General features: G+C 48.9%; 1 protein-coding gene across 2 annotated transcripts in view; it reads left to right on the top strand.

The window, feature by feature from the left end:
* Positions 1-22356, top strand: part of Ankrd13a (ankyrin repeat domain 13A) — a 31659-nt gene extending 9303 nt beyond the window's left edge. Inside the window, exons 2-15 of one of the 2 annotated variants that reach the window (XM_021634730.2) lie at positions 1260-1392; positions 2019-2143; positions 5122-5167; positions 6729-6872; positions 7694-7883; positions 11216-11282; positions 12388-12469; positions 13593-13654; positions 14475-14605; positions 15604-15761; positions 16928-17035; positions 17890-18050; positions 19782-19849; positions 20439-22356. In XM_021634730.2, coding sequence (XP_021490405.1) covers positions 1260-1392; positions 2019-2143; positions 5122-5167; positions 6729-6872; positions 7694-7883; positions 11216-11282; positions 12388-12469; positions 13593-13654; positions 14475-14605; positions 15604-15761; positions 16928-17035; positions 17890-18050; positions 19782-19849; positions 20439-20634 — 1671 coding nt within the window. In that variant the 3' untranslated portion in view covers positions 20635-22356. The remainder of the gene's footprint in view (positions 1-1259; positions 1393-2018; positions 2144-5121; positions 5168-6728; positions 6873-7693; positions 7884-11215; positions 11283-12387; positions 12470-13592; positions 13655-14474; positions 14606-15603; positions 15762-16927; positions 17036-17889; positions 18051-19781; positions 19850-20438) is intronic. The other variant, XM_060382574.1, reaches the window with a different exon arrangement.
* Positions 22357-23029: the final 673 nt, after the last annotated feature.

Raw genomic sequence — 23029 nt, 5'->3', positions numbered from 1 at the left:
CTCTCCCAAGGACCTCTAGGACCTGTGCCCTAGGGAAAAATTGGGTACCCTATTTTAGCAGCTAGGAGAGTGCCTGGGATTGGCTCAGGGACCTCCCATTCAGCAAGCACACTGCTTCCCACTTCTTTTCCTCGATAACAGTTCTTATCTTCATTGCGCAATAGCTGTGATATAATTTTAGCAGAATGGGAGGTTGCATAACTGTCAGATCATGGCCGTTAACGCTCAGTCACTTCCCTTCCTCAGTGGCCTGTGAAGCATTTGTTTTCTGCCGTTTATGCCTAAACAACTGGCATCTCAAGGCAAAGCACCTTCCCTAAGGAACTTGAGGCTGTTAGAAAGACACATGTTCACAGTGTCCTTGGAAGAACTTGCAGAGCTCTGCAGTGCAGGCAGCGCCAGGACCCTGACGCTCGCACCAGACTGTGCCGCTTGCCTCTGGAGATCCAGGGGAGGGCACTGATAGCAACACAGGAAAGAAGACTGCAGCCCAGCATGTATGGTGTCTCTATGTGCTTGTCCATTTCTCTACACTCCGTCTCCACCACCGTGCCTGTCAGGTCTCAGTGAGAGCCGTAGCTGCTGCCATGTGCTCCTTCTGGGCATTTGGAATTCAGCACACAACCGCGAGGGAAGGGCTTTGTAGCAAGTCCAGCTAGAGAATGCAGGCGTAAGCTCACCCTAATAATCTTCCGTGCCCTCAGTGCTGATCACAGGCCTGTCCTTCCTGTTCTGCACATGAGTGCTGAGCTGAGCCCGAGAAGCCCCCAGCATCTGTGGCACAGGCCCTTGCAGCAGGGAGGCTGCTGGCCTTTCTAGGCTTCATTTGAATGGTGTTGGGGCTTATGGGTTTGCATTGGAGGCCTTGAGGCCTGGAGTCTCATTCGTTTATTAGGCCGGTAACTTTATAGGAAAAGGAACTCCTTGTTTAAAAACTTAACTAAAACAAAAAGGGAGCTTGAACGCTGTGGTACACCTCTGATCCCAGTGGCAGGAGGAGACAGGAGGATCAGGAGGCGCTCAAGGCCAGTCTCGGCTTTGCGAGAACCTGTCTCAAACAAAAACAAACCCGGCCAACTCAGGGACCATGTTCTCAGTTTTTCCCATGTTTGAGAGGTGCTCGTGAGCACACACGTGTTGAGGTATCTGTTGCTATCGCGTGCTCACCATATGTTCTATTTCTCTGCATTCCATAAATGCGGAAAGTGTGTGTTCGTGCTCCTTGTATCCAGTATATGACGCCAGTGTTTGCTTCACAGAATGCAGAGGCCCTGGACCCACGGGGTCGGACGTTACTGCACCTTGCGGTTTCTTTGGGGCATTTGGAATCTGCTCGAGTCTTGCTGCGACATAAAGCAGATGTGACCAAAGAAAACGGCCAGGGATGGACAGGCAAGTATACCTATCACCTACACATTCATTTCCATGCCTCTGGCTGAAAAAGATGAGTCTCGATGGTAATTTTCCTGTCAGTCAGCTGTGTCTCTCAGGACAAGGGACAGGATGACAAGATGAAGCCAGGATGCTGGTCTCACAGTCCTGAACCCTCTGTGGAGGGTGACTCCTCTTCCAGAAATGGTCCTTCCCAAATCTGTGAGCAAGCCAGGTTTACCCTGGGTAGGAACCCCACTGAGGCCAGCGAAGTCATGAAGTCAAAGATCTGAGCACCAGAAGTATTGTCTTCTGGTGAAATCTTGGGGTTCACTGTTAGGACCCCCTCTTACTGTTAATGGTAGCAGTTTTGTGTGGACCAAGCAAGGACACTTGTATGTGCAAGTCCCACCTGCCAGGTTGCCTGTAGTCACATGGGTGTGAGTGCACCAGGAGGTGTGGCCATAAAGTGATGAGTCAGCAGTCAGAGGCCATGGCCAAGCTGCATATACTCCAACGTGACTCTTCGGCTCTCTGAGGCACCTACTGGTCCTTGAGCTACCCAGATGGCTTTCAGGGCTAGGTATGGAATTCGTCAGGGAGCATGAGGGTGCTCGGTGACTCGGGTTTGCCCTTTTGTTTTCTAGTTTTACATGAAGCTGTGAGCACAGGCGATCCCGAGATGGTGCACACAGTCCTGCAACACCGAGACTACCACAACACATCCATGGCCCTCGGAGGTGTACCTGAGCTGCTGCACAGAATTCTTGAGGTAGCCGTAAGACCGGCCACGCCACACTCTGAGCCAATCATTGCGGTGATGTGGAGACCGCTGACACCTATGTGTCTTCCTTAAGTCTTCAGAATAGTGAAGATGGCACTTTGTTGCCAAAGAGTGCGTGCCTCTGCCTGTCTTGTCTTGCTGAAGCACAGGGCCTCTTCTAAGTTAAGCTTCTGGGGCACGACACCTAACTGCTTCAGTGCCACCTTGAAATTCAAGCTTAAGGACAGTGGCTGTCAAATACAGTTTCCCTAGCGCCCTGTGTTCTCATAGAGCCCTGTGCTGAGGTGATCTGACGGAAAAAATGATGGGCACGACTGCTGTGCAGGCATTTCCAGGGGCCACCAGGGCCCAGGGCTCTGTGTTCTGCCTGTCACCTCACCACTCTTGTCGCTTGTAGCCACCAGTATTCTGTGGCTTCTAATCCATTTCCTTAATTCATTGGCAGTGTGACTGGTCTTTCTTTAAAAGCAGTGACCCCTAGGCTCCTGGGTCGTTTGGGATGACGGCTCTCTGCCACTTGAAGGAACTGCCTCAGAGCACATGCAGTATGTACGGTGGCAGTGGAGACTCCGTTCCAGTGCTCTGGAGTCCCAGCCTAGGCACAGAAGTCCCAGAACAGCTTCTTCGCAGTTAGCTAGTTAAGTCAGTATGGAGAGAAGGATGAACTTGGCCTAAGTAATCAGTGTCCAGCCACTGTCTGGGCACTCTTTAGAACAGTTTGGTGGTTTTTTGTTTATTTGTTTTTGTTTTTGTTTTTTTTTTGAAGATTTGTTTGTTTGTTTGTTTGTTTATTATGTATGCAGTGTTCTGTCTGCATGTACACCTGCATGGCAGAAGAGGGCACCAGATATCATTATAGATGGTTGTGAGCCACCTTGTGGTTGTGGGCATTGAACTCAGAACCTTTGGAAGAGCAGCCAGTGTTCTTAAACTTTGAGCCATCTTTCCAGCCGCTTTAGAACACTTTGTGTGAAATTTAAGGGAAATCTTGTAAAGATACTCACTTCCTCTGTAACCACGGTGAAACATCCCATCCAGTGTGAAGTAGTTACATGGTTGTTTTAAAAACAGCTGTGTGTACAGGTGTGCGGAGGTCATGTGGCCCTGCTGTTTTCCCACCTGAGTTACTATGAGCGGAACCACGCCAGTTGTGCCCCTTCCCGCCCCCCTCCCCCACTGGCAGCATCCCATCTAGCTCAGGCAGCTCAGCCAATGATGCCCTTGAGCTTCTGATGCTCCCGCCTCCACCTCCCAGGGCTGGGATCGCGGGTGTGCCACCATGGCTGGTTCATGCAGCACTGGGGTGGAATCCAGGCTTCTGGCATGGTAGGCCACTACTGCATCCACTGAGCTATGTCACCAGCCTTCGGTTGTCTATTTGACAAGGAAGAGTTCAGATGCAATATAAAGGGTTTTTTAAAAATCTATATTGATCCTTAGAAGTGGATCGCATTGATTTGTAGCTGATGCTTCAAGTGATAGACATATATACATATATATATCGATTTTTTTAATGTGTGTGTGTGTTGAAGCCATTGTTGATGTTGTATGTTTCAACAGTGTCTCTTTAGAACACGTTAGCATTCCTTCTTTACCAGCTATCCCTTGGAGCTTGTCTTTGCTTAATATGAAAATCGTGGTTGGTTTCACTCAGGGTAGTTTTCCTTGCCTTCTTCAAAGCAGGGACAAAAACCAATGTGAAGCTTTAGAGGTAGTGAGAGAATAAGAAAACAGCTCTATGTATAATCTCTCTCTCTCTCTCTCTCTCTCTCTCTCTCTCTCTCTCTGTCTCTCTCTCTCAAGACAGGGTCTAACTATATAGTTGTGGCTGTCCTGGAACTTAACTCTGTAGACAGGCTGGCCTTGAACCCACAGAGGTCCCTTTGTCTCCCCAGTGCTGGAATTAAAGGCTTGCAGCACAATGCCTGACATGTCTCTTTTTGGATGGTCAGGTGGCTTTCTTAAAGTAGCTCTTGAAGAGCCTTCTGTAAGAAATTAATGAGCTGGAGAGATGGCTCAGAGGTTAAGAACACTGGCTGCTCTTCCAAAGGTCCTGAGTTCAATTCCCAGCAACCAAGAGGTGGCTCATAATCATCTATATTCTCTACTGCCCTCTTCTGGCATGTAGGTGTACATGCTGATAGAGCACTCATATACACAAAATAAATAAATAAAATTTTAAAAAAGAAAAAAATTAATGAGAGGAAAAAGAAAAAAAAGTCCTAAACAAGGATTTTGTGGTAGTATGAAATTTCAGAAAGCCAACTTCTAACAGTTAAGAGAAACCTGGGACACCGGTTAAGCACAGGGGAAGTCCACTTCCTAGGGGAGTGATGTCTAGCCTCCATTTTCATCTTCCCATAGCGGGCCAATAAACACGAAGCACTTCCCACACACCCAGCCTTTCACAGTGCCGTTCCCCACAGAAGAGAGGGAGCGGCTTCCTTCTCTGCATCTCGGACAGGCCAGTACCCCCATGGAATGGTAGCTTAACTCTCTTCATGCTAGGAGCCCAGCCACCCCAGGAAGGTCCATTTCCAACCCTGTCACTTTTCTCTTAACTTTTTTCTTTTCTTTTTTTAAGTGACACTTATTTGTTTGGAGTGTGGTGGTGCGTGTATACCACAGCATATATGAGGCCATCAGAGGATATCTTGTGGGAGCTGGTTCTCTCCTTCCTCCACGTGTGGTCCAGTGAGCTAACGTGGGTCATCAGGCCTGGCTGCTGGCCCTTTGCCCATGGAGCCATCCAGCTGGCTGCCCCTCTCACTTTCTTAGCTGTCTAGAAGTATTTTCATCAGGATAAAGTAATGAATTAAATATAAAATATTTGTTTTAGTGTGTTCAGGCTATGTGTTTGCATTTTCTCTCTCCTCCCCTAATTGTTTAAGGAGCCACACTAACCCTGCTCTGCTTGTTTACTTGAGAGTTCCATGGTCACCTATAAACCTTTGTCTGCCCTTCAGGCCCCGGATTTCTATGTGCAGATGAAGTGGGAGTTCACCAGCTGGGGTGAGTGGCTGCAGGCTTACAGTTTATCTGCTTCCAAATTTACATCGCGTCTTTATAGGTTTGTTTTCCTTTGTAAAAGCTGTGTGTGTTGGGGGGAGGGGGTTATGTGTTTTTTAAATCCAAATGTGGTTGATGATCTGCATCCCATTCAGTCTCTTCTAGTCTTTCTTATTTTTTCCCCTTTGGCGCTAGACTTTGGCCCTGGATGTGTATAAATATAGCATACAGATACTTTTGTCTCCTCTTCGCACTGTGTATCCCTAACACCCACCTTATTAGTTGGCTTCCTTTTTATTATTTGTAGGGGTGAGTGGGGTTGGGTTGGTATAGCCCTGCTTGGCTCTCTACTCTGTGTAGCTCGCAGCGACCACGGATCCTCCCCTGCCCGCCTGCCCCTCGCCTCCTGCTGGGACTGTAGGTGTGTGTCAGTGCTTGCAGCTTCTTTAAGACGTGACTCTCACTGTGGCCTCTGGTCCCCTGGGCTGGAGTGAATTCTTGCCTCAGCTCTGCGAGCAGCTGAGCCTGTGCCACTCTGTCTGTCTGTCTGACAGCTTATTAGTTTTAAAAGCCTGTTTATAATGCAAACATTTTAATGGCTTACCATAGTTTGCTACTTTTCTTATGTTGCTTAGCTTGATTCTTTCAAATTTGTTGTTCTGGGGGAAATGAGCCAAATAGCGGAATTGTTTTCCTTCGTTTTTGTTTTTGTTTTTTTAAGTTTAATTTCCTACAAAATGCATGTGTTTCCCGAGAATATTCTGTAAGGTGGTTTATTTTCATAGATATCTGCTTTTCTTTCTTGTAGGTTAGTGAACTAACACTTGATTTTTATAGCTTTTTCACTTCACTGATTCCAGGTTTGATAGGAAGCAGAGTTTAGGTCCTTGGTGTTTTGAGTGGGGCCTGTGATGTGGGAGCTGTGGCCACACGGCTGCAGCAGACATGTGGGTGAGAAGGCCAGATGGACACACTCCCCAGCACTGGATGGTCAGTGCGGACCCAAGAGGGCTGATGGGAAATTTGTTCACTGTTTTCTCTGATGTGTTGCAAGCAAAGGCTCATTTCTCTTCATTTTAATTATTATTATTATTTTTTTAATGGTGGCAGTTGAGCCCCAGGGCCTGGTATATGCTGAGCACGTCCTATACCACTGAACTGCTCCGCTAGCCTTCCTATTTATTGTTTTTCTGTCTGTCTGGGGTACCAGGATTGAACCAAGTGTGTGCAGGTGAACTACCGCTGGGATATAACTCCAGCCACTTAAGACGTTTGTTTAGTTTAAAATGGCCTTACTCTAGCCTGGCTAGCCTCAGACTTGCTGTTTGGCCCAGGCTGGCCTCAAAATGGAACTCCTCCCTCAGCCCCCTGAGTGCTAGGCCTGCGCCACCTTGCCCAGCTTTCATTTCTGTTTTTCAGGGTGAGTTCCTTTATAAGCATGGCGGGAGAAGTCCAGTTGAGTTTGACCAGCCATGTTTTATCACTCTGCCCCGTTTACTAAAGCGAGAACCCTGAGTTCGTGGCCCGTGCATTCTGCTGAGCCCTGTGGCTTTCTCTCCTCCAGTGCCCTTGGTCTCTAGAATATGCCCAAATGATGTCTGTCGTATTTGGAAGAGTGGTGCCAAGCTGCGAGTAGACATCACCCTGCTGGGGTTCGAGAACATGAGCTGGATAAGAGGGAGACGCAGTTTCATATTTAAGGGAGGAGGTAAGCGAGCCCATTGTGTGATCCCTGCTCAAGCTGGACGCCGGGGTCACTCTGTTGTTCCTGAGACAGGATGTCAGTGTGTTGCCCTGGCTGGCCTGGAATTCGCCGTGTAGAGCAGGCTGGCCCCCGATTTGGGGTTATAAAGGCGAGCACCACCATGAACAGCTGCTTGGGACATCTTAATCATCACGACGCAGCTGCATTTTATGCTTCGTCTGTCTGATCGTTGGTCTTCCTGGTTGTCGGCATTCATTATTAGGCCCTTCTCTCTTATTTTGGAGATTGGCGAGTCCCCTTGCTCATTTCATTCACTATTAGCACCAGTGGTCTGTCACCTGTGAGCTGGCACACTTTCTGGAGCCTCTGTCTTGTGTCATTTTGTATTCCCGTCATGGTTGGGCTGTGATCTGCTGTGAAGGGTTTTATGTAGCACTGCTCATCAGTGTGAGCACATCATTTACATTAACTGTGTAGCAATGTTTGTTTTGACATCTGCAAGGTCATAGGTGAAATGGGATTTTAGTTTTAAAATTCCCATTTTGGGGAGGATGCCCTGGGGTCTCAGATGTGCTGTAGAGGGCTAGCCAGACAAGCTCTATGCAAGTGCAGTCAGCGACCAGGAACCCTGGAGCCGAGGTGCTCAGTGTAGAACACCAGCTCCCCGGGCTGGATTCAATGTCCAGCGCCTGAGAGAGAGAGAAATGCAGACCCCTGTTCTGCAGGTTTGCCAGCCAAGTGTCTGAGAGGAAGCATGTGAAAGGTGGCCTTGCTGGCTGTGGCCTGCATGCCGTGCTTCCTCACACTAGGGCTCTTGTTAACAGACAACTGGGCGGAGCTGATGGAAGTCAACCACGATGACCGAGTGGTCACCACCGAACACTTCGATCTTTCCCAAGAAATGGAGCGCCTCACACTGGACCTGATGAAGCCAAAGAGCAGGGAGGTTGAGAGGCGGCTCACCAGCCCCGTTATCAACACCAGCCTTGATACTAAAAACATTGCCTTTGAAAGGTATGGACTTAGACTCCCGTTTACCCTCCAGTCTGGGGACTGCCTTCATTAATAGCATGTTTGCAGTAATTGGAGATTATGACTGGATTGGGACTTCTTTTCTAATGTGGCATAATGTTAGTGAGTTTTAGGCGTGATCTCTGATATTAATCAATAGGAGTCATAATTGATGCACGTGCACATCACTTGTAGCATGGTGACTAAGTCTGCCCTTTGTGTGCTTCTATGGGCCCTTTCTTCTGGGTTCCCTGGATCTTGTTTTGGTAGTTTTGGATGCACAACATTCCTTCATCCCAAAATGTGGACCTTGGAGTTTTTTGAAGCTAGAATTGACCTGAATTGTATAGACAGTAGGTGGTCAAATTTATACCTCCCATAATGTATTGTAACCCCACTCCCCACCTATGAGGCCCAGTAGTAGAAAAGGAGTCTGAAGGCTGTTCAGGTCTTTCCAGTCCCATGAGGATCTCTCCAGAGGTTAATCCCAATGAGACCTTGTCCATAGCCATTCTATGGGGCATGCAGGCTGGGGTAGGTTCTCTCCAGTAGAAGCTCACATCTCTCTGCTGCGGAGCACAATGAACTGAGGGAGTCTGCAGTATCTCCTGTGCTTGTCTAGGATGCCACATCCGGTTGCCTGTGACTTAATATAACCCCAGCTAATCCAGACACTGCCCCTGATCTAGGCATTCTTTCCATCATTATGCTAACTGATCTCCTTCAAGTTTTTTTTCCTCTGTTCCACCAGTATAAGATCGGTGAAAACTGAGAGACATTTCTTTACTCAAATCTAAAACAGAACTGCCCTTCTTTCTGTTTAAATAAAGCCAGGAACACAGGTGTCTGTAACAGAGGCTGCAGCCACTGTCACATCCAGGGGCCGTGGCGGCTTTGGAAGTAGAAAGTGGATTCTTGAAGAAGGAAGTCCTCTTGCCAGCCTCCTGGCTGAGACATTGAGATTTAGAGGCCCTACTGCAGGATCATTTGCAGGCTCTTGGCTACAGTCTCCAGGTTTCTACACATGTCTACAGGCAGGGAAGCCCCTTCAGAGGAGGCCATCGTCACTGCCACAGCCCATTGCAGAGATGAGGGTAGGATGAGTAAGTAGCAGTGGCTGAGGGCAAGCGGCCTGACTCTCCAGTTCTTGTTTGTTTCCTTAGCCGGAAGGGCTTCAGAATGGCGCTTGTGAGACCTTTGACCCTGAGGTTGTGATTCGGATAGCTCATTGGGAGTTTGTAGGACCATTGTTTGCGGTGGAGTGGAGCTTGTCCCGGGTGTGTGGCTGTTACTGGCTTTGCTCCACTGAGTGCAGATGGGAAACAAGAGCATGTTCCATTGTGCTGAGGACAAGGTACACTGTGTATTGGTTTTGGTCACAGGGTTTTCAGGCAGCTCAAGCTGGCTTTCCTGAAGCTGACAGCAGGCTGAAACGAGAGTGCTGGAACACAGCTGTCCTGTTCTGTTTTAATGATGTTCATATGTGATCAGTGAACTTAGAAATAAGTAGAGGTTTAAGCCCCTCCCGGGTGTGAGGTTTGCCGATTCAAAGGTGTGTGAAGGACCATCCAGCTGTGGTTGCCTCCTTGGTTCCTTGTCATGCTGCAGCCATGTCTGTTGTCCTTTTCCTGTGTCTACCCTGGGAATTGGAAGCTTACACATCACTACCTCCCAGGTGAGTTTTGGCAGGTGGTATGTAGCTGGTCACACTGAATGCTGTGCCAGAAAAAACTCCTCACCACTCCAGAGCTGCCTTTAAGTTGTGTAAGCTGCATCAGCGAGTCACAGTGGCCTTTGGTGTGCTAGTCTTGGGTGGGACAGGCAGAAGGAAGTGGGGTGCCCTGCCGTCTTCAAATGCCTGAGAAGGCAGCACTGGCGGAGGCACACGGAGCCAGGTATAAAACAGTAGACACCGAGCGCCGAAACTCGCATGCTGTCAGGGTGAAACTGCCAAGGGCTGCGAGGGCAAACGTGGACAGTTGAAGAGCGTGGTGGGCCCATCTAGCGCTAATGAAGCATGGAACGTGGTCAACATTGTCACCTCTCAGAGGCCGAGTGTGTGAAAACAACAGTTTCCCAGCTTAAACATCACAGACATCTGCAAGAATGAGGAACTGAGGAATGAGCTGGTTAACCAAAAGGACTACCTCGATTTTTAGTTACTGGTAGCAGCAAGGGCTGTGACCTGCCAGTCAGCTGGGCATGGTCCCCAGCCCCTGTTCTTGTTCGAGCAGTGTAAGCTAGAGTAGCCAGCGTTTGCCATAGTTCCTATAGTACTCTCTCTCTCTTGCTGTGTGGGTTATGGTGCTCTGATTGTAGATACTCAAGAGGACAATCAACACTCACTGGTCTTCCTTTTATGATGGGTTAAAACAGACATATAAAACTCATTACGTCCCCTGATTTGATTTTCCAAATTCCATGAGAAAAGAAAGTGAAAATATGGTATTTAAAAGCTGCCTTTTGCTTCTGTGACTTGGCTCACCTGCCACCATGCTCTGAGCTTCCTACGCGATGTCCACTTCACTCGGGTCAGACAGAGCAAAGGGTGAGATGTCCCCCACACAGGGCAGGGAACCACTTCCAGGGCAGGCCACTCTGAAAAGCAACCATTCCCAGGAGGGGTGGGAGGCTCTTGCCTGTAACTCTGGCTCACAGGTTTGGGGCCAGCCCTGGACAGCTGCACCCTGGGCTACCTCAGAAGTCACCCATAGACTGGAATCAGTGGCTGGGCCAGGAAGCCACTTTTCATCTTTCCCTCTACTGTACTGACCTGCTGAACACGTGATTCTCCAGTCCTTTGGAAAGTATTAATGGCCTTTCCTAGCCTCTCAGTATTGTTACGAGGTCCTACTACATCTGCTTTCTCTAAGAGGCAGGGAAGCTTTGTGCCTCGTTGTTGCGAGAATCCCTCGACGGAGATGGAGGATGGAGGATGCAGGCTCCAGCGCCTTTGCATGCAGTAGATGGCCCAGATGGCTCTGACCCAGACACCTCCTTGTAGCAAGCAAGACCTTGGACACTGGTCGTTTTCACTCACTTCTCTAGGACAGCTGTCCAACAAATGCCATGACCCTTGTCCCCTCTGCTGGCAATTCCTGTAAAGCAGCCAAGAGTGGAAGCTTTCTTTGCCCGGAGTGAGGCAAATTGATTGATAACTGTGGGAGGCGGGCGGGGGTGTCTAAGCCATCTGTCATTGCAGCATCCTTTTGTGGACAATGGGACCATGATTTCCAAGTGTCCTTCACCAACCTCCACGGGGGGCTGTAAGGGCTGGGGTGAGATCTGAATGGCATGTTGTACATGTGGAAATTTGTGATGTTCACTTTTATCAGAACTAAATCCGGATTCTGGGGCTGGAGGACAGATAAAGCAGAAGTTGTTAATGGTTACGAAGCAAAGGTAAAAGGAAACTTAAAATAAGATTTCATATAGCTTTTTAGCTGCTATGCAAATGAGGAGTCTGTTCTGATTGTTTCTGTGCATCTGTGCCAGAATGTGGTCCCAGGGGAATACGTCCTAATGTGTCTCCTACTTGATGGTTTATCTTACTGATTTTCAGAAAATGGGATAGCATACCCTGAGCAGGTCCATAGCTTCCCTAAAGAGAAATGGCTGTTGAGAAATGAGAGAGCGTTCCTTTGATTCTATTTTATTAAATTTAATCAGTGTATCTTTTTTAAAGACGACATCATATAATAAGTAGCTTCTTTGACTCGTTATTACTTAAGTTTTAGTTACTTTCTGATTCTAAGCCTCAGTTTTAAAGATTCATTCCAGCCACTTATATGCCCAGAAGCACAGCTGTAGCGATGATGCAGTGCTACATCTGGCCTATTGCATCAGTTGATAAGCTCTTTGCTGGCCTTTCCTTAGTATACAGCAAGGGCAGAGGGAGCCAGGTGCTGTAAGATCCTCTGCTGGCCTCTGAGTGAGCAAAAGCTCCCTCATGCTCAGCGAGATGCATTTAGAAACAGCTGCTGTGGTTCAGAATGTATTTTCAGCAGCTGTCAGCACACAGCAAATCCAGACCCCTCAGATAGCCCAGTAAGCCCTGACAGCGCAGTGCTCCCTCAGACAGTGTGTTGTCCTCTCTGGCAGCCTTGTGCTCCCTCTGGCCATTAGAATCTTTTTTTTCTTTTGTCAGTAGAAAGGGTGCTGGTTTTCTCTGGTCTCCCGGGTCTAGAGAACCTGGTCTGGCTAAGTCAGCACTGGCAGAGGAGCACCACAGACCATAGGAGACAGGGTTAGGAACAAGAGGAGCCCAGGGGACACCCTATTTGCAGGATACCTGCTGAGCCCCGAGAGCATGAAGAAGCACCGTAACTGCGTGTGCATTCCCAGACAGGGGCTGTCTCTATCTGGAGGGGACTAGGGACTGCTGGCCAGTGTCACTTTTATTTGGCTGGATTTGCTTGATTTTTGTGTCAGCATTCTTAGTCTTGCTGTGCTTGTGTTGGCTTTTGATTCCCTGTGTCACTGTTGTCTTTTGCACACATCTCTCAAGGTTTACACAGTCAACAATGTGAGTGTGATAACCAAAATACGCACAGAGCACCTGACAGAGGAGGAAAAGAAGAGATATAAAGGTAACCACCACAACCCCTGCCTCCTTTCCTCACCGAGTGACTGACTGACTGACTGACTGACTGACCGACTGACTGATCGTGTAGACCAGTGTTTCTCAACCTTCCTAATGCTGCAGCCCTTTAACACAGTTCCTCATATTGTGGTGACCCCAACCATAAAATCATTTTGTTGCCACTTCATGACTGTAATTTTGCTACTGTTATGAATGTGTGTTTCTGATGGTCTTACGTGGTCCCTATGAAAGCGTCATTTGACTCCCCTACCCCCTGAAAAGGGTGATGACCCACAGGTTGAGAACCACTGGTGGGAACAGTGCTATTTAGCTTGAGGCAATGCAAATCTTAACTTTTCTGTGTAGAAATGTCCTTAGTTTGACTCACTGTTGGAGTTTTCCATGTTTAGCTTCTATTGTAATTAAAGCCATTCATGAGGGCTTAGTGATGTTACTGCAATAGCTGCTAGATTTTGCTGCAGCAGCTACAACAATGGAGAGTGAGAAGAAATGGAGAGTATTAGCACTGGGAGGAGCAACTTTGCCTCCATTATAGTGATGAGGTTTTCATGGAACGTGGGCTTTGGGCGGAGTCACCACGGATATGTGATCACTGTGCCCCGGCTTTGCCCGCTCTGTGGTCCTGCGAAGTTGCCATGCTGAAGGCCTCGTGTTCCTTCGTAGTAAATTGGAGGTGGTGCTGGGCCTTTGCAGTCACTGAGAGGATGCGATGAGTATGCCACATGCAGACATTTAGAAAGTGCAGGCAGTTACAGTTGGCTACCAGTTACAGCTGCTCCTGGTGGGCAGGCAGTGAGTGGCCGTGGTGGGGAGGAACTCCAGACTGAGCCCCCTCCTAAGCAGGAGCTGCAGCTGCCTGCTGGAGTTCTGGTCTCTGTTTTGCAGTTTCCTACTTGATCTACTGCATGTAACATGGGCTCTGGTGATGGGGCTTACATCTTTTCTTATAAGGGCCCCTCAGGTTAAGGCTTCTAAAGAAAAGATACTTAATGTAAATTCACCTTCAAGGGTGGTCTTATCTCCTGTCTACAGATGGAATGGCTACTGTAGGCAGCTTGGATCAGGAATGGCTGTGAGGGGCTTGATTCTGTTGATCTTTCCTCCTCTAGAGGACCGGAACCCACTGGAGTCCCTGCTTGGAACTGTGGAACATCAGTTTGGTGCTCAAGGGGTGAGTGGACAACAGGACAGTCAGTGGAGCTCATTGAAAAGACTGGCTTTCTCCTGGTCATGATGGTGGCTACTGGGTCCTGAGTGGGTCACTCGACTCGGAAAGGCTAACAAAACTTCTAAGATGGGCTACGGATATTCTCTATTTTTTTTTTCTTTGAAGATTTATTTATACAGTGTTCTGCCTGCAAAAATACCTACATGCCAGAGGAGGGCATCAGATCTCATTATAAATGGTTGTGAGCCACCATGTGGGTGCTGGGAATTGAACTTGGGCCCTTTGGAAGAACAGCCAGTGCTCTTAACCTCTGAGCCATCTCTCCAGCCCCCGTACTATAGATGTTCTTTTGGGAGAGAATTAGATGACTGAGTTTTAGAAATCAAGGTTTTGGCGGAAGGGTAGGCCCTAGGATTAGGCTTTTTGGTCTGTGATGAACAAGGCCCCCTGAGTGGGTTCTTAGACAGGCTGGATTTACTGCAGCAGAGCCCCTAGCCAGCACGTTCTTGACTCCCCAACTAACCATGCATTTGGTACAGTGGAAGTCACTGAGGGTCAGAAGATGCAGCTTCCATCGCAGTGGTGAAGCTGGAGATGTGAAGGCCAAGTCCTCCAAATGGCCCGCCCACTCGCTCATTGGTGTGGCTCCGCCCACTCGCTCATTGGTGTGGCTCTGTCTCCCATTCCTGGACGCAGATGGGGAGAGGGCAGGCCTAACTGTTAGACGCACTTGCTCCACGCCGCAGCTTCACTTTTAGCGACGCCCCTAGCACGGGCCCTGGAAAGGCAAGCAGCCCTGACTCTCCCGGTTCTGGCTCGGCAGGACCTCACAACGGAGTGTGCCACCGTGAACAACCCCACAGCCATCACGCCTGACGAGTACTTTGATGAAGACTTTGATCTGAAAGACAGGGACATCGGAAGGCCAAAGGAACTGACGATTAGAACACAAAAGTAAGTGTAAGATGTGGCTGCACAGTGTTGGGATTGCTCATTCCTGTGCCTTTCCTGTGATACTCATGTTGAAGTTCTTTTTTTTTTTTTTTTTTTTTTTTGGCTTTTTGAGACAGGGTTTCTCTGTGTAGCCTTGAACTCACAGAGATCTGCCTGCCTCTGCCTCCCCAGTTCCCCAGTGCTGGGATTAAAGGCTTGCACCACTATGCCTGGCTAATGTTGAAGTTCTTAATCTGACAAAAGACAACAGTTAATGGCTCTCTGCTTAGCCTTTGGTGTAGAGAATAGAGATAGAACAACGCTGTGTGTGTGTATTATTTACTGCCAGTAAACCCCAGCTGATCAAATAAAATGCACTCAGGCTGCAATGCAGGCCTTTCCCTCCACTGTCAGATTTTAGGGGATCTGAGGTTCTCAGGTGTTAACACTTGTTTTTAAACTCTTTTATTTGGGCTTCCTTAAAGCCTCTCCCTTCCAACCCCCCAATGCTAGGTAGGAGAGAGAAGGTTAGTGGGGAGAGGGGCTGTAGCCCCTTTACTTCGCCAGGCTGTTAGGGTCGATGGGTTCCTGAGGGCTATGCCAATCTCCGTCAACAGCAAACGCAGCCAGCAGTCTCCTCCAAGCTGCTGCGCCACGAAGTGTCTCTCCAAGCCACACAGCATCTGTCTCTGGTTTTCTCTTTCCTGGCTCTCATATTTATATTCCCCAGAGTCATAGACCACGCCCCTCTCCATGCTGCACAAGGCAGCCCTTTACCAGCTGGCAAAGAACACGCTCTGCAGGAGGCAATTATCAGCTGTGAACAAACTAAAATCCCACACTTGGGATTGAAACAAAAACATATTTACAAAACATAACTGAGTTTTCAAAGAAACCCAAACTCCCCCTACACCCAGGGTTCCAGTCCCTCACAAGTCCTGAGTTCAGGAATACCAAGGGGGCTGGGGTTTCTGGAGGGTGGTGGGGAGGCGGCTTCAGCCCTCACTCTAACCCTGCAGGTTTAAAGCTACTCTGTGGATGTGCGAAGAGTTCCCGCTCTCCCTCGGGGAGCAGGTCATTCCCATCATTGACCTCATGGCTCGGACCAGCGCTCATTTTGCAAGATTGAGGGATTTCATCAAACTGGACTTCCCTCCTGGATTTCCTGTCAAAATAGGTATGGTTAAGTAAAACTGAAGGTGTCTACAGTTTCTGTCTGTCTGTGAGGGTGAGCAGCCTGCTTCAGGGAAACAGAGCATTTAAGTAGAAATTAGCAACAGGGTGTGGTGGTGCACACTTCTGATCCCAGCACTTAGAGGCAGAGGCAGCCAGATCTCTGTGAGTTCCTGCTTCAGGGAAACAGAGCATATTAAGTAGAAATTAGCAACAGGGTGTGGTGGTGCACACTTCTGATCCCAGCACTTAGAGGCAGAGGCAGCCAGATCTCTGTGAGTTCGAGGCTAGCCAGGGTTACAAAGAGAGACACCCCCTCTCAAAAAAACAAAACAAAAGAGCAACTTAGCATATGAATGGTAGAGGCCAGAATTACCCTCTGGCCTCACTGGATTTGAAGACTTGGCATGATTTTTGGTTTCTTTTGTTATCGAAATTAGAAGGTCTCCAGCCAGTAGCTCTGTTACAGATAGTGCTAACAGGAATGGCCAGGAGTGGTGGCACACTCCTTTACTCCAGCACCCGTAGACAGAGGCAGACAGATCTGTATGTGTTTGAGGTCAGTATGGTCTGTATAGTGAGTTCCAGGCAGGTCAGAGCTACATTATGAGGCCCTTTCTCAAGAAACAAAGCAACCTCCTCCACTCCCAAAAGAATATGAATTCTTGTTTTAATGTCATATCTTTAATGTAAGCAAAACTTCAAATTGGATGCTTTTATTTTTAATTTTTTGGATTTTTTAATATTTTGTTAGTACTTTGGTAATTCTGTATGTGTGTGTGTATGCGTTTGTGTGTATCTAATCACATTCATACCCCCATCCTCCCCCAGATCCTCACTGAATTAAGGTATTTGACACTGAGATCTTTTTGTGCACAGACATGCTTTTGGCGTTGTACTAGTATGGACGATGCTGTGTTTTGTATTTTCGATGGTTGAGTGTTCATGACACTTAACACCTGCCTCCCCACCCCCCGTTTTGATCACTTCCTTCCTTCACCTGTGTCTGCCTCTGTCTTAGCTTTCTGTGGACGCGGGGGGTGGGGGGGTGGGGGGGTGGGAGTGCTGTAAGGACTGAAGGAGACCGTGCTGATCAAGCATGCTTTGACAGTATTAGCAAACCATCACTGTTCTCAGTGAGTCCTACTAATAAGAACTTTTCTTTATCAGAAATCCCCTTATTCCATGTTTTAAATGCACGGATTACATTTGGGAATGTTAATGGCTGTAGCACTGCTGAAGAGAGTCCGAGTGCAGAGGGGACCCAGGCTGATCCAGGTAAAAGCAACCAAACAGCTAAGCATTTTGAAAGGCGGCAAATCTGTAGAAGAGGAAAGCCCAGCCCAGGTGGAAAACAATGCATTGCACTGGTTCGTTCTGTGACTGGGACAAGAACCGGAGCGCGGAGGAGGGAGGCTCCACTCTGGCCTGGTGTCAGGTTGCTTGGTTGTCCAGCAGGGGAGACTCTTATACTTTACAGTCCACAGTGTTCCTGCCTTACTCTGTTAGCTTTCCACCAAGAAAAATCAGAACAGCGAAACGTGCGCTGGTGAATTTTACTATCATTATTCTTTTAAAGCCGTCCAGGAGCAAGTTGATTATTCCTACCTTCGTCATTCGTTTCATTTTTTCACATCTTGTTATTTGATCTTACTGGCAGTACTGGGGGCTGAACCACGAGCCCACAAGCCAGGCAAGCTCTCAGTACTCGGCTTCACCCTCAGCCCTGGGGTTGGTACCGCCCTCACGCCTCTTAATTTGAAATTTTTTCAAGCTGAGTGCAGTGACTCCCACCTATGGTGCCCACATGCAGAGGCGGAGGCAGGAGGGTCTTTTCAGTCCATGACTTTGAGGTCAGCGTGAGCAGTGCAGAAAGATCCCCATGTTAGGAAAAACAAACAAACAAACAAACAGAAATAACTTCCACGCACTCCCTCAACAAGCACTGTAGTCTGAGGCAGGAGGATTATGTGTTCCTTGGAGCCAGCCTGGTCTGTGTTGTGAGTTTTAGAGCAGCTTAAGTTAAATAGACCGTATGTATCTTAAAACAGCAGCAACAACAGAAAACTCAAAGAACTGTCTGAATTAATTGTAATGAATGGAGACACTGAACGGCTGCCTTTGTATTTCAGCTTCCGAGGTCACAAACTTCGAGGTTGATCAGTCTGTGTTTGAAATCCCTGAATCTTATCACGTTCAAGACAACGGCAGAAACGTTCACCTGCAAGATGAGGACTATGAAATCATGCAGTTTGCCATCCAGCAGAGCCTGCTGGAGTCCAGCAGGAGCCAGGTGGGCCATCCGCCGAGGGCCAGGCCTGCGGGTCCCCAGGCTGGCCTCAAGTGTCTAGGTCAGAGGACTTGCTCTGAGGAATGTGTTTGGAATGTGCACGGTGTGTGTGCAGGTCATTTCACGGAGCTGTATTCGTCAGCCGACAGACTGCCTTCGCTCAGCTTCACCCGGTAGCAATTGTGTAGTTCTCCAGGTGTTCTCCGTAGTGGTGTAGTGCTGAGGCGTTGGTGTGTGCGATAGTCTTAGCGAAGGCAGCGATGTGGACTTTCATCCCAGCTCCCCAGAGAAGACAGTCTTAGGTAACACATGTTCAGTCAAGGGTGTGATAATGGGGGCTCACTCTTGAGTTTTCCCATTCTGAGGAGCCTCCTTAAATACTTTCTGCATTTCCAGCAAAATCAGAACTAAGGAAAGAGCGCGGTGGGGGTAGAAGGGTGGTGGTGGTGGGTGGGGGTGGGGGTGGTGTCAGGGGTGGGGTGGTTATGCTTATTCCTCAGAGCCCAGCTGCTTGAAGCAGTCTGAGGCTTGAGGACACCCTTGCTGTCTTCCGCCGCTCTTCCTCCCTCCTCTGGCTTCTGGTGCCATCCCAGGAGCTTGGTTCTCCCGCTGTCCGGAGCGTGCTCTCTGCCGTCCACTGCTCCCAGCCTGGGCAGGTCAGCTTCAGCATGTGGACAAAGAGAACTGAAACAAGGGATTGTTGACACTGTTTTTATTCCTTTTCTCCCCTTTTCTCTTAAGACAGGAGCTCATGTGGCCTAGAATAGACTTATGTCCTGGGTTTTTGCTGTCCGTTTGTGGTTATTGGTTTCTTCTTTCCTCCCACTATCCATCCAGTAGGAATTTGCAGAGCATGCTGGGAATTATTGGGTGACACAGCTCATGCTCTCCTGGGAGCTGTGAGCAGTGTTGCTGCTCACGAAGGCTTTTTGGGCTTTGACTAATTCGCCCTCCCCCTGCCACACACACACCACCACCACAGACCCATTCTAGATTCATTTGTTGTCCTTTTTCTTTTCATTAACATATATATATATGTTTAAATACACATGTATAGGTGTTTTTCGTACATATATGCCTGTGCCCAGTACCTGAGGAGGCCAGAAGAGTGTTGGAGTCCCTGGAGCTGGAATTTAGATGGTTGTGAGCTGCCATATGGGTACTGGGTACCAAACCTGGGTCCTAGAAAAGCAGACCGTGCTGTTAAGCACTGAGCCACCTTTCCAGTCCTTTTGAGGGCAGAGGGCGATACGGTTGTTTAGTCTTTTGGCAGCTGGGCTGCCTGCTTTTGGGAAGCTCCTTAAAGACCCAGCCCCTGAACAAACCTGTCAGCACTTCCTCCCCCTGTGAGGGTGACCTTAGCCTTGCTCTCCCAATAGCTGTGAAAACCTTCTTAACTGTAAGTTTTGACAAGGACAATAGCCAGAGTCCAGGGCAACAGACATCACAGTATGTCTTCTCAGTTTGTGTCTCAAGCCTGGCCTGCTCTGGCTGGTTGACGCTGCCCTGGCTAATGGTTCTTACTGGGCTGGAACGGTGTAGTCTAAGCAGGTGCTGGCCCCGATGCCCTGCACCACACAGTGGAGACATCATCGCTAGTGTCCACGTAGTGCTGTCAGCGACAAGTTGTGAACACTGTCCACTTCGTTCTCCCTAGGTTCATTTCCTTGTTGTAATTCCTCTGGCAACTATTTCTTCTATGGGGTGTTTATACTCGTCGTTTGTTTTTGCCAGGAACTTTCAGGACCAGCATCAAATGGTGGGGTCAGCCACGCACACAGCTATGAAGCCCAGTATGAGAGGTAAGCCTCGGGACCTCTCATGATGCGCCTTGTGTCAAGCCTAGGTTGTCACGGGCACGTGATACATGGGCATCTTTGTGGCTGTGCTGAGCAGGAGCTCTTAAGAGGCAGCTCTCCTGCTGCCTCTCACAATGGTCACCCATTACACCAGCTCCGGCCTGAGGGAGCGCCCCCGGGTGCTGGCTCACAGGTTAGGGCTGCTCCAGGCAAAGCATCAAGTAGATGTTTCCTGACTGGCTCAGTCTTCTGGGCATGTGTGACTGCAGGTCCATCTGGACAAGGATATTCAGTGCTAAGATGGTGGGAAGAGCTGTAGAAATGGCTGGAAGCCCTTGAAGGGAAACGGCAGTCGCTCCTCCTTTTCCTGCAGGTCAAAACCTCAGCTTTGCTTCCAAACCGGCGAAGTTCCAGTCGTAGCTTAGCACGGGGTAATGCTGGGTCACATACACCCAGCACCTCCGCCTCCACGGGGTGGATGGCGTCATGCATCAGGAGTGCTGGGTATGATGTGCGCTCAGCATTCAGTAAGAAATGGAGCTGCTGCCAGCGTCTCCAGAAAGGATTGACTCTCTCCCATTTTCTACCCTAGGGCCATCCAGGAGAGCCTCCTAACCAACATGGGAGGCCTGTGTCCCGGGGCCCTCAGTGAGTCGAGCCGTTTCGATAGTGACCTGCAGCTGGCCATGGAGCTATCTGCCAAAGAGCTGGCAGAACAGGAGCTAAGGCTCCAGGAGGAAGAGGCCGAACTCCAGCAAGTCTTACAGCTGTCACTCACAGAGAAATAGACATTGCTGCCCAGAGCAGAGGCTCTGGGCTGCCCAGAGTGCTGTGTCACTGAGACCCTGGGGCAAAGGCCTGCACTTCCTGCAGACAGCAGCTGCCCTTTCCTTATGTAGAGGTGCAGACCAGGGACTCCCCAGAGTGGAGAAGCAGGCACCGGCAGGCCCCATCTCCATGCTGAGGGAGGAGAGCATCGTCACCTTCCATTAGCTGTCCTGGCTTGCAGGTCACATTTTTACTACCAGCTCTAGACAGAACCGCCAAGCCCTGCAGGCTAGTAGCTGCATCGCCGTCAGAAGTGGCAGCAAGCGTCACTGCAGTTGGTGCTTTTCTACAGGAGAGCAGCAGCCTTTGTAGAGTGGGTAAGAACCTGAGACCTTCCTGTTCACCAAAGAAACGGGTTATGCTGACCTCTTTATTTTCCCCTCCCTGTAGGGTTCCTACGGCATTGCCATCACACCTCCTCATTGCCATCTTGTTCCATGCCTTTACCCCCGCTAAGAGGATATGTACAGGATCTATTTTAGATTATGGCTAACTATTTGCATCAAATTAAGATATACAAATGACCACGGATGTTGCCTTAGCCTTAAAAATTACTAATAGTTTTAAACCACCTCACTCCATACACTGAGGACCTGATTTGAATCCATAAAGGCAATTCCTTTGGGAGCATCCTCCAGGCTAAACCGAAGGCAGCTAATCCTGTCCTTGGAGGAGCAGCTAGGGGAATCCATGGCTGGTTCTCAAAGTAGGCAAGCTTACCAGACCACTGGACGAGCAGAGAGCCTAGCACCGTGTGCCTGCTCCCTCGGAGGCTTTCCAGCCTGGGGAGAGCCAGCTGCATGGCCTTAGGACAGGACACGCTTGAAACCAGAAAGGGAGCTAACATGGAGCAGAAGCTCTTCCTCCAAAAGAGAAGCGATGACTCCACATTGCTTTTTAGAGTTCAAATCGACATCTTTCTGGATAAATATATTTTTTAACAGAATCTTTTTATTATTTTTAAAAGATATAGAACTGACTACTCCCATCAGTAGCAATACAAGGTTATACATTTTAACCAGACTTTCTCAGGCCTTTTTTGGATACCTTTAGTAGTTAACTATTTTGTCTAACCCTCCTGTAAATACCTACGCTTAACAGACACACCCCAGGGGAGCGCAGCCAAGGGTCCCTGACACCTCTCATCTGGCGTAGGCATTCACCCCCGCAGGCTGTGCTAATCACGTGGTAAACAGTACCTTCCTCTGTTTCCCCGTTAGGCTTCTTTTGGGATAGGAAGATAATCCACTGTTCCCAGGAATGTCTGTTTGATACAGTCAGTGTTGCCAGTAAAATGTTCTTAGACACAATGAATTGTGATTTTAATTCCTCATAATCATCTACCTTTTTCTGTGATGGTCTGACCAAAAATTCCTTCCCTGCGCATAAGGCCAGTATGGACATCACATCTGTTTCATACTCAGCTTCGTGGTCTGTTTACTTGACGTTTGCCAGGAGCAAACACTTCTGGGAATGGCTGCAGTTGGGCCAAGCCTACTCACTAAGGGCAATCCTAGGTAGCCCCCGTGTCTGCGTCCATTGCTCTGTTAGTGTCCCCAGAAGTCACTTAAAGAGGGACTGAGCACCGCATCAACCTGCTGCAGCTTTCCCCATGTGTTCTCTCTTAAAACGCAAATAAATACGCTTCCATAGAGGGTGCCCACAGTGCCCCGACAGCCTGAGTCCTGTCTCTTCCGCAGTGAGTCCTCCGGTGACTGGAGGAGCACACACTTCCTGTTTGTAGTGCCTGCCCTTTACAAAGTAGCAGGCCCCAGCCTTCCTGCCTGGGTGTGGTCAACACTGCTTCACACCCTGTGCCAGACGGAAATGGGAAGCATCCAGTTCTGGGCCTCTTCACCCGCCTCCTAGAAGCGGCATGCTCCCTAGAAGAAGAGAAAGGGGCCAACGTCAACACCACTGATGGAACAGACTCATTCCTTGACACCAGTCAAAATAGCTACAGGGCTATTTTTTAAAGCATTCAGGTGAAAGTCGGGCTCTTAAAACAGGCAGTGGCCAGGTAACGATGTTAGGGTTCGAGAAGGGGGCTTTGGCGGTCAAGGAAGATGGGAAGAGCAGCTACACTTGGCGAGGAAGCAATCCTTGAGCCACAAGAGCATCCTGAAGAGCACCACCTTGAAAGGCGCACAGCGCAGTCTAGGGTTTACTTAACAAGCAGCTCACCAGGGCTCCGGTGCCCCAGCTGAAAGTGAGTCCTGCCCCAAAGCACTGTGGGTGCTGAGTCTATCCCAGTCTTACCACGATGCATCAAGTGAAGTGTGAAGGGAAAGCTGGCTTTGAGTAATGACAGGAACATGTCCACAGCAGCTGGGCCTCAGGCTCCTGATGATGACG

Source organism: Meriones unguiculatus, chromosome 4 (genome assembly GCF_030254825.1).
Source record: "Meriones unguiculatus strain TT.TT164.6M chromosome 4, Bangor_MerUng_6.1, whole genome shotgun sequence".
NCBI classification, from domain to species: Eukaryota; Metazoa; Chordata; class Mammalia; order Rodentia; family Muridae; genus Meriones; species Meriones unguiculatus.
The sequence above is the reverse complement of the archived record's forward strand: the minus strand, read 5'-3'. Positions and strand labels throughout refer to the sequence as shown.